Below are 10,467 nucleotides of genomic sequence, written 5' to 3'. Positions count from 1 at the left end.
AACAAAAAAAAAAAAAAAAAAAAAAAAAGTACATGTTAATAAAAAGGCAATGAAAAATAACAAGACCTCCAATTTCTGCACCATTTGTGTAACTCTTCAGAAACAGCCATGGGAAAAACCCCAGCACCAAACTCTTGCCTTCAAGTGGGTCTGTATAGCTTCTGGACATGTCTGCCTTGGAGCTTTATTAGGAGAGAAGAAAGAGATGCTTGTTTCCCAAGAAGTGCTGAGTCTGCACTTCCCCAATTTTCAGACCATACTAAAAGGAAGCTGCCCAAAAATGTCAGAGGCAAGCTTGGGCCTGTACAGTGTCTTATAGGCTGAAGGCTGAGACAACACACCTATTTCCCAACTTCTAAGGGTGCAAGAGGGGGTGGGAGTGAGGCCACAATCTTTAGGCGGCCCCTGTTTGTTTCTGGCTCTCATTTTTCCCCTCCAATAAAGGCAGCCAAAGCTCCCTCAGCGAAGTCTGGTCTTGACTCCAGGGAGCTCCAGACCTTTTCAGTGGAAGCTCTGCACAAACGTGCTGGGACAAATTGTCTGTAAACATATGCACCATCAAATCCACTGCTCCCTGACAGCCCTCAGGAAGCAAGCAGAGCCTACTACTCTAAAACTCTTGACCAGCAAAATGACCAGCTTGACCTGTGAAACCAGCACTAACTCATGAACACTAAATGGGCCAGCTGGAGCATTAACTGTCATATAGAGCCAAAGTGACAATGTTCTTGTAGTCAGATGGGGTTTATACTCCTATACTTTAACTTTACAGAAGCCCTTTATTGCCAAGGGAAGAGCCCGCACTTACTCTTAGAGGATCACTACTACTACACATGCCTCCTCACCCCCGGAAAGGAAACTCAAGTGCTCTATAGCTGTCCTGCCCTAAAACATCCTATTATCTTTGCCCAACCTCCTTGCACCCTACCTGCAGCACATCGGAAGCTGACTTGAGGGTCATCATGAAATCACTGCCCAGCAACAGCTTGTTCCTGCTGGAGGTTCCCCTATTTACTTTGGCTCTCAGCATAAATCTCTAAGAATAATGGCTACCATACATTTAGATATTCCAACAGTAACTACACAGGCTGGAATTACTCAGCATCTCCCCACCTGGTAAGTCACAAACATGCAGAAAGCACACAATAACTCGTACTCTTGACCTTCTCATGTTGAGGCAAGACTGATTTTTGCAAAGACCAGCTAATGAAATGAACATGACAACACAAGGTTCCTTTCTGAGATTCCTAAATGTAAAGGAAAATTTGGTATCTCTCACTTCATTTCTCTGTGGTTTTATTTATGTTTTATTTTTGAGACAGGGTCTCACTCTGTCACCCAGGCTGGAGTGCAACGGAACGATCTCAACTCACTGCAACCTATGCCGCCCCAGCTCACGCGATCTCCCGAGTAGCTGAGACTACAAGGCATGGGCCACCATGACTGGCTAATTTTTGTAGAGACAGGGTCTTGGCATGTTGCCCAGGCTGGTCTCAAACTCCTGGGCTCAAGTGATCCACCTGCCTCAGCCTCACAAAGTGCTGGGATTACAGGCATGGACCACCGCACCCAGCCTCCTCCATGTTATTTACTCTCCGTGTTCCCTCTTCTACATTTGTCCAGGTGGGGTAATCCTACTTAGCCTCAGAGTCTCTGATCAAGAGCCACCTCTGCTGTTCCTACAGTAGACCCTTCACACTCTTACTGAAGGTGTTAGCATATGTAACTCTCTCCCCTTTTTGGAATGTAAGCTCCTCCAAGGTCGGAACTGGGTCATATTTATTTTCGTCTCCCTAAAGCCTTGCAAAGGGTCTAGTATAAAAAGCGATCTAGTGCAATGTTGGCAAGTCAGTCAGTGCATCAACTCCCCGTGACCAGGTAAAGAATTTTGTCTCCCTCCCATTCCCCAGGGAAGTCACGTACCTTGTGGAGCTTGTCGGCATTGTCATAGTAACCCTGAAGTTCCTGGTGAAGCACCCGGTTCTCCTCTGTTAATATTTCCACCATTTGCTGGGCTCGCTCCACAATCGCAAAGGCATCTGGACCAAGCTGCTGGCTGGGGGAGGCAGCGGGCGGGGGCTGTGGAGCGCCCAGGGCCATCGGGAGTGGAAGCGGCAGGGAGACAGAGTGCAGCGGCCCGCTGGTGGAGGAGGTCTGGGAGGACATGGGGCTGTGCTGCTGCATGGTTGACGGGAACGGAAGTTGGCACGGGCGGCTGCAAGGCAATGGAAGGCAGCAGTTAGAGCCCGGGGAAATGGTGGGAGCAGGAAGGAAGCCCCAACAATACTGGCACTGTTGATGGCTTCCACAGTCAGAGGCCATCAGTGCACTTCCCAGTGGGAGGTATTCACTGTGCTCCCATCTCAGTCAGCACCATTCCGGCTATTGGGGAAACAGCAACCAAGACAGACCAGGTCCCTGCTCTCAGACGTTTACATGCTAGGGAGAGAGACAGGCAAGCCACCCAACAAGAAAGCCAAGTATCAAAACTTAACAAGTACGCTCCAAAGATAAGGTGGAGTGATGTGACAGGGAATGACCCCATGGCTACTTCCTACTGAGAGGGCAGAGAAGCAGTCTCTGAGAGGGGTGGTTTGAGATGAAGTCACACTGACAGACAAGAACCAGTGGGTTGGACGGAGCGGGTAAAGAAGTAGGGAAAAGGAGTATTCTAGGTAGGAGGTATCAGCTAGCACAGTGATCCCCAACCACTGCGCCATGGACCAGTACCCATCTGTGGCCTATTAGGGACTGGGCCACATAGCAGGAGGTGAGAAGCAGGTGAGTGAGCTAAGTTTCATCTGTATTTACAGCTGCTCCCCATGGTTCACATTACTGCCTAAGCTCTACCTTCTGTCAGATCAGCAGTGGCATTAGATTCTCATAGGAGCGTGAACCCTATTGTGAACTGTGCATGCAGGAGATCCAGACTGTTTTTTCCTTATAATAATCTAATGCCTGATAGCCTGTCACTGTTTCCCATCAACACAGATGGGACGATCTAGTTGCAAGAAAACAAGCTCAGGGCTCCTACTGATTCTACATTATGGTGAGTTGCATAATTATTTCATTATATATGACAATGTAATAATAATAGAAACAAAGTGCACAATAAATGTGATGTGTCTGAATCATCCTAAAACTACTCCAACCTCACGACTGTCTGCGGAAAAACTGTCTTCCACAAAACGGGTCCCTGGTGCCAAAAAGGTTGGAAATGCTGAGCTAGCGCACAGGGCCTGAGGCAGGAATTAGCACTGGCACAAGCAAGAAGTACGAAGCACTGCCAGCAAGTAGCAGTGCAAGATAAGACTAGAGTGATGGGCAGGTGCCATGGCCAGACTTTACCTTGGAGTGTACAGAGGCCAGGGGAGGAGCTGCCTCTCCTGTGGTGTGCACAGAATGCAGTGCATGGTGGCAGGAACACACGTATGGAGTCCAATGAGGCCCAGGTGTGGTCTAGGTGAGAACTGAGGAGAGCTCGGAGTAGTGGCAGAAGAGAAATGCTCAGAGATTGGGATTTGTTTTGTATATATCATGGATGAGGAGAAGGGAAGTCAGGAAAATTAAAAATTTCTCCTGGATTTGGGGCTCTACACAAATTGATAGGGGCACCATTTAATGAAATGAGAAGTCTTGGGGAGAAACTGATTTGTTTTGCTGAGGTGAGGAAGGTCTAGAGCTCAAGAGTCTAATTTTAGCCATGTTAAAAAGAACACATAAGGGTGTCTCTTCATGGCTCAAATACCTGGTATTAGCTCCTATCTTTGAGATCATGAATTTCCATCCCCATCCCCATTCCTAACAATTCCATCCTAACTATTCAGTTAACCTGCTTCCTAAGAATCACTGTATTTTCTTTCAACCTAAGCCAAGGGCTCCTAACAACATTTAGAAGTATAAAGGGTATGAACCAAAAAGTATCTGAGACAGATCTCAATCAATTTAGAAAGATTATTTTGCAAGGTTAAGAATGTGCCCATGGGCCGGGCGCGGTGGCTCAAGCCTGTAATCCCAGCACTTTGGGAGGCCGAGATGGGCGGATCACGAGGTCAGGAGATCGAGACCATCCTGGCTAACACGGTGAAACCCCGTCTCTACTAAAAAATACAAAAAACGAGCCGGGCGAGGTGGCGGGCGCCTGTAGTCCCAGCTACTCGGGAGGCTGAGGCAGGAGAATGGTGTAAACCCCGGGGGCGGAGCTTGCAGTGAGCTGAGATCCGGCCACTGCACTCCAGCCCGGGCGACAAAGCTAGACTCCATCTCAAAAAAAAAAAAAAAAAAAAAAAAGAATGTGCCCATGACACAGCCTCAGGAGATCATAACCACATCTGCCCAAGGTGGTCTGGGCACAGCTTGGTTTCAAACACGTTAGGGAGACATGAGAGACATGAGACGTCAATCAGTATGTGTAAGATGAACATTGGTTTGGTTTGGAAAGGCTGGACAACTCCAAGTGGGGAAGGGGCTTCTAGGTCATAAGTAGATAAAGAGACAACTGGTTGCATTATTTTGAGTCTCTGATTAGCTTTTCACTGAATACACAATTTACATGTGACAGGAAGACAAAAGAAAAGTCACTTACACCTTAGTCTGGCTTAGTGAAACAACAGGGCAGAGGAACTAATAACATATGCATTTGTCTCAGGTGAGCAGAGGGATGACTTTGAGTTGTGTCTGTCCTATGTCCACAAGGAATTTCCTTGTGGGCAAATTGTGAGGCAGGTATGTGGCTTTTTTTTTTTTATTTTATTTTTATCTTTGTAGCTATCTTATTTAAGAATAAAATGTGAGGCAGGTTTGCCTGATGTAGTTCCCAGTTTGACTTTTCCCTTTGTCTTTGTGATTTTGGGGTTCTGAGATTTATTTTGCTTTCACATCTTTCAGAAAAAGCATTTTATAAGAAAATGAATGAGCCTCTGGTCTCAGGTTTTGTCTGCTCTCTCATGGCTAGGACAGTTTACTCCTAGAAAGGTAGGTGCCAGGTTATTAGGAAAGATCATTTTTAGTAGGTTGTGAAATCTCATATCCTATGAAGAGAAAATAGGATGAGGAAAAGAAACAAACAAACAAACAAACAAGACGAAGAACAATCCTGGAAAATTGATATAGGCCATATTACTCTGAAGTCCATACATCAATAGGCAGGTATGAAAGTAGTTTATGTATGTAAATAACTTGCTGTTATTTTCTTCTGAAGCTTACATTGTCTAGTTTCAGTTTGCAAGGCTTTAAGAAAGCACAGCTTCATTTTCAGGGATTTTAAATCAAGAAAAAAATGGAGGGAAAATAGCACAGGAAAGAAAGAAAAAAAAACAATTAAAAACATTACTTTGGAGACATGTAGCCAGTAAAAATTTTAGAATTCAGTCCAAACTATAGAAAATAATAAAAATGGAAAAACATTAGATAAGACTAGAATCTAATAACAAGTGTAGTCCAGTTTATTTTGAAACATAATTTTTCTCTCTCCAGTCCTCATTTTCACTAAAGACAAATCACAAGACAAATTTATGTGTAAAATAAGTGTTGGTCTTACCATACTTGGCCTGAGTATTTGCATAAAGTCAGCAAAACAAAAAATGCCATATAGGCTCTTTTCTTTTTAATTGACTTTACTGGAACTTTATTTCACAAGGAATCTCAGATTAGACTTCAATGCTTTGAGTCCAGCCTGTGCCTGCAAATACCTGTATTGGGTGAATTCCTCACCTCAAGGGCCCAAGAAAACAGGGCTCCTGGGTCTGTCAGAAAGTGACATTCTTTACTTACTGCAGGTCAGGAACCTATACAGGGACTGTGTAGACAAGGTATAAGTCCAGCTTTCCCAAAGGGTTTTATTTGGCTCTACAAGTCAACCTCCATTCCTTAAAGCAATCTGGTTATATCTAAAAGCATGCCATTCCAATGAAAGCCCTAGTAAAATAACCAGTGTCTCCAATTGTGTCCTATTACAAAGAAAAATATTCTTATTGAACTTACGCAACTAACTATACTGTTATAAATTAAATATACTTGTAAATAGTTTTCAAATTCTGGAGAAATCAGGTAGAGAGATACATGCTTCGGATTTTGCTCACAGGAGTGTAGCTGACCCAATTATTAAAAGCTGTAAATAGCTCAAAGAAAAAGGGTTTTCTGGATGCAGAAACAAAAGAATCAGCAACATTTCAAACAAAGTCATAAAAAAATTATTTCAGTCTTTCATTAGTCTATGTAATTAACTCATGTTCTGCTTGATGTTTATGAACACATTAGCTTTCTATGGGAGTCTTGCAAGTTTTTCCTCTATTCTAGTGTCACAGTCTCCAAAGTCATCAGAAACCTGCATTCAAGAACAACTGTCAGAGTCCTATAGCTGATTACAAAAAACACCTTTTGAAAAGAATAAAAGTGAAACAACTAGATGAGGAAAGTCATGGTTAAAGACACAAATGACAAGGAAACTGGATTATTTCTGCGGCATATAATTTTAGATCAGAATCACCATTACTACTAATAACATTTACTAAGACATATTAGAATCACAGGAATCTCATACAATTCTGGAACACACACTAGTAACCCATTTATATAAATATAATCCAAGGAAGGTTAAACCCCATTTCATATTTGACACTACTTCCTGAATGATTTTATGACATCAAATAAGCTGTATATGTCTCTTTTGGACTTCAAGGGATCTAATATCAAAAGATTAATGAGGACTAAAGTTAAAATTTGATTTTGGAAGTCTGTCAAATATAAAAAGTTTAGTCTGTCAAATATAAAAAGTTTAGAACACTTCATATCACAAAATAGGATCACAAGTTGTTATAAAATAAGTCAATCATTGAAATGAGTCAAATCATTGAACTCAATGATTTCAAAAAAAAAGCAAAAACCTTTATCGAGAGAGATTTAACTTCCCAAACAACAAGCCCTAATAAAGACAGCATGAGGCCAATTAAATGTGTCTTTTAAAATTCTGTAAGTAAATTTATTAAATTTTAATTATCTTCACCATAAGATAAATCTTTTTATAACTTTTATAACCTCTTATGAAGGAGTGAGTTAATGCTCCAAAAAAAAGCGTGTTCATCTGACACAGGGCCCATACGCTGGTCTTGCATCAGTGTCATTTGGTATTAATGGTTAATTTATAGAGAAATTGAACTAATTTTATGTCTCAACATTGGCCCTTACAATCTCATGCCCACCTCTTCCACAATAGTCTCTGGGTCTTGAGGAGTTGGATAGCTTTAATTTCTGGCCCTGTGTCTCACAAACACAGTTTATTTTGGTTGGCATCTTCTACCGGATCTGAAGATGAGGTTTTAACTGCTGTCAGGGTTTAAGACTGAAGAGGACTTGGTGTCCTGTTTAGACCCAGAAGTCAAAGCTCTGTAACTTAATGACACAAGGACTTTAAGAGCAAAATACAGAAAGTTATATGAATGTGATAACTTTAATTTGAAAAAATTTTTAATCTCAGTTTTTTCTAAGCAAACCAAAACTTAATAACAATGGTATTTATTTCAATAAAATATAAAATTGTTAGACCAGTTACAAAAAGGCAAAAGAAAAGATCTTCTGCAGTGCCACTGCTATTCCCTGTGGGGTGTCCATTTATTATCAATAACCTGAAAGTCAAACTAATAAAAAGGGTACTTCAATTAGACATAGAAAGAATGTTTCTTAGGTAACAAGTGAAAATTTTTAGATTCATAGAACCATCTAAAGCCAAGAGCACAGACTGATATGCTGGAGAAGACATTTCCTTTAGGCCTTTAGGATAAAACATTTTTAGCATAAGGCCACAACAAACAAAGAGCACCTGAGGAATAAAACTTATGGGAACCAAAACTGAGTTGAAGGAGATATTTAACTATTTCAGGGCTTTTAAAAGGGGAGAGAAAGCTGAAACAGCAAGACACAATAAAAGTTAAACTTTGGGTTAAAAAAATTAAAATGTCTTGTAATTTTGTTAAGGGTAAATCAATACCTTAAGAAAGTTTCATTGTACTACCCAATTCTTTAGTACATAAGTGTTTTATTAAAATATCAAAATGCAATCTCTAGAAAGACCATTGTAAATAATTTCTCTTTAATCACAGACAACTTCTCATATAAAGTTTTTCTTCCCCCATAAAACTTTATTTTTACAAATCTTATTATGATTTACACAGACCATTCATGGCATACTTGGACTTTCTGGTGTGTCCTGAACATCCTTCTTTCTTAACCAGTCATTTTATTCTAGGACAAAAATTTACCATATAAGATTCTTTCTCATATAAAATTATTTTCCTTTTTAACCTTTCTTGCCAAAAATACCTTTTTATATTTATAATTTTTTTACAATGCTTTTATACACTGGTTACCATTACCTTGTTTTATCAATAACTTTTAAATAAATTTTGAATAGACAAAAATTATTTTCCTTTAAATAAGAACACATTTCTTTTTCAGAAAAACATTTTTCTATAATTTATTTAAAAATTAGAAATGACCCATTCAATGAATATGTATTAACTTTAGATTTTAAATTATATGATAAGTTTATTTGTAGGCATTTATTCCACTACATTTATCTAATTAATTGTGTTTTCACCCAGATTACTTATTAAAACTGTGATAGTTATTATTAAAAATGTTAACCATTTTGTAACCTGTGGAGTTCAGGTTTCCCTGAGAACCTTAACATTAGATAATTTTTGTTTGTTTGTTTTTGCCAATAACTCAGGATTTAGCTGTTTTCATTTACTGAACAATATTGAATTCCTTATTTATCAAATTTTACATAAAGATAATTTTCCTTTGTGCTACATTCATAACTTTATAGCCCTCATGCCAAATTTTTACATCTAGCAGAGACAATTAGGCCACTTTACCAATGAATCTAAACAATAATGTATGTTGACAAATTCTGAAGCCATTTCTAATTACATTTCACAAATACTTTTAAAACTAGCTTATTTATTAAAAATTTACTTAAGTCACATAAACTTGAAAAAACATTTGGCTCAAAGTCTATTTTTTTCTGATAAAGTGTTTGATTTAAGCACTTTTGCCTTTAAGCCAATTAATTAGAGCTTTTATGTATTTTTAGTAGTGAAACATACACATGACACAAATACATAGATATACTATACATGTAGATAGAAATAGATCTTCTAGATTCATAACAACTCTTTTTTTGCTACTATTTTAGACTTCTAATTTCTTGATAACCTATTTTATTACTCCAGACAGATGTCAGCTATGTAGCCCTAAATTTGCATCTTAAAGGACCAACTCTTAGGTGAAAAATCAGATAGTGAAATTTATATTATCTCAAGGTACAGAGAGAAAGAGTCTGGTGGTACTACAGGGAGATTAAAAACGGATGTCAAGTCAAACATAAAATTATAGAAATCCATCATAGAATTGTATAAAGAAACCAGTTTTATTTAGATAGGTAGTTCTAAATTTAGTCTCTCTCTTTTAACTGGATCTGGGCAGAGCCCACACTGAATCCTGGGTCTCCAAAAAGAGAACTAGTGTGGGGCTAGACCACATGACACTTTCACAGTGCACTTTTTTTTTCAAACAAAGACATTTCTCTAAGTGTCTAAACTACACTCTTTCTTACTTTAAACACCCCAGAGTAATCTCTGCTACAATAACTATTTTAGTGAAAAAAAAAAAAAAAAAAAGAAAAGAAAAGAAATGAGGTAATATACTACCAAAGCAAGCTGTTTAAGATCTGAGACCAACATATCTGTTTACACTCTTGGGGTTCCATAAGGAAAAACAGAGGTTTCTCCCCAAAAGGGAGTCCGGTGCCTTCTCTGTTTTCTTTAAGGAATCCTGGGCTATTAGAAACTATTTCAGATCCCTTATGCAGCAGAGTGTGGCAAGAGAAAGGAGAGAGAGCAGAAGTAAATGGAGAAAACAGAATTCAGTCAACTGAGAAGAGAAAAAAACTTTTTCTCAAAAAAAAAAAAGAAAGATCCTAGGAGAGAAAATAAATATAAAAGACACACACACACACACACACACACACACACACACACACACACACACACATATACACACATCTTGGATATTAGCTTTTAATTGACTGCTAACCATTGAGCTACTTAAGAAAAAAAAACTTTTAAATCTCATTACCATATTTTAGCTAAAACAAATTGCTGATATTTCAAAACTAATACAAATGTCAAACCAGAAAGAGCTTGATTTAGGAACTAAACCCAGGCTGTCATGGTGACAAAAAATTGGGGGCAGAACCTTAGCTACCTTTAGCTACGGAACTGCAGCGTGGGGCAACAGCCATTGCTACTCCAGTTTGGCTTGGCTTGTTAAGTAAATAAAAGTGCCCTTGTTATGTAAATAAAGTCCCTCAGGTAGTCAAAATCAAAAATCTTTCAGGCCTGCGCCGGAGCCTGTAATCCCAGCACTTTCGAGGCAGGCTGAGGTCAGGAGTTCGAGACCACCCTGGCT

The 10,467-nt window shown here is 39.3% G+C and overlaps 1 protein-coding gene across 2 annotated transcripts in view; it reads right to left on the bottom strand.

The window, feature by feature from the left end:
* The window catches only part of AMOTL1 (angiomotin like 1), a 116,978-nt gene that overhangs the window by 59,333 nt on the left and 47,178 nt on the right, over positions 1 to 10,467 (bottom strand). For both annotated transcript variants that reach the window (XM_023225653.1, XM_023225652.2), the window contains one exon: positions 1,924 to 2,215. In XM_023225653.1, coding sequence (XP_023081421.1) covers positions 1,924 to 2,215 — 292 coding nt within the window. The remainder of the gene's footprint in view (positions 1 to 1,923; positions 2,216 to 10,467) is intronic.

The sequence above is a fragment of the Piliocolobus tephrosceles genome, chromosome 13 (assembly GCF_002776525.5).
Source record: "Piliocolobus tephrosceles isolate RC106 chromosome 13, ASM277652v3, whole genome shotgun sequence".
Lineage (NCBI taxonomy): Eukaryota > Metazoa > Chordata > Mammalia > Primates > Cercopithecidae > Piliocolobus > Piliocolobus tephrosceles.
The sequence above is the reverse complement of the archived record's forward strand: the minus strand, read 5'-3'. Positions and strand labels throughout refer to the sequence as shown.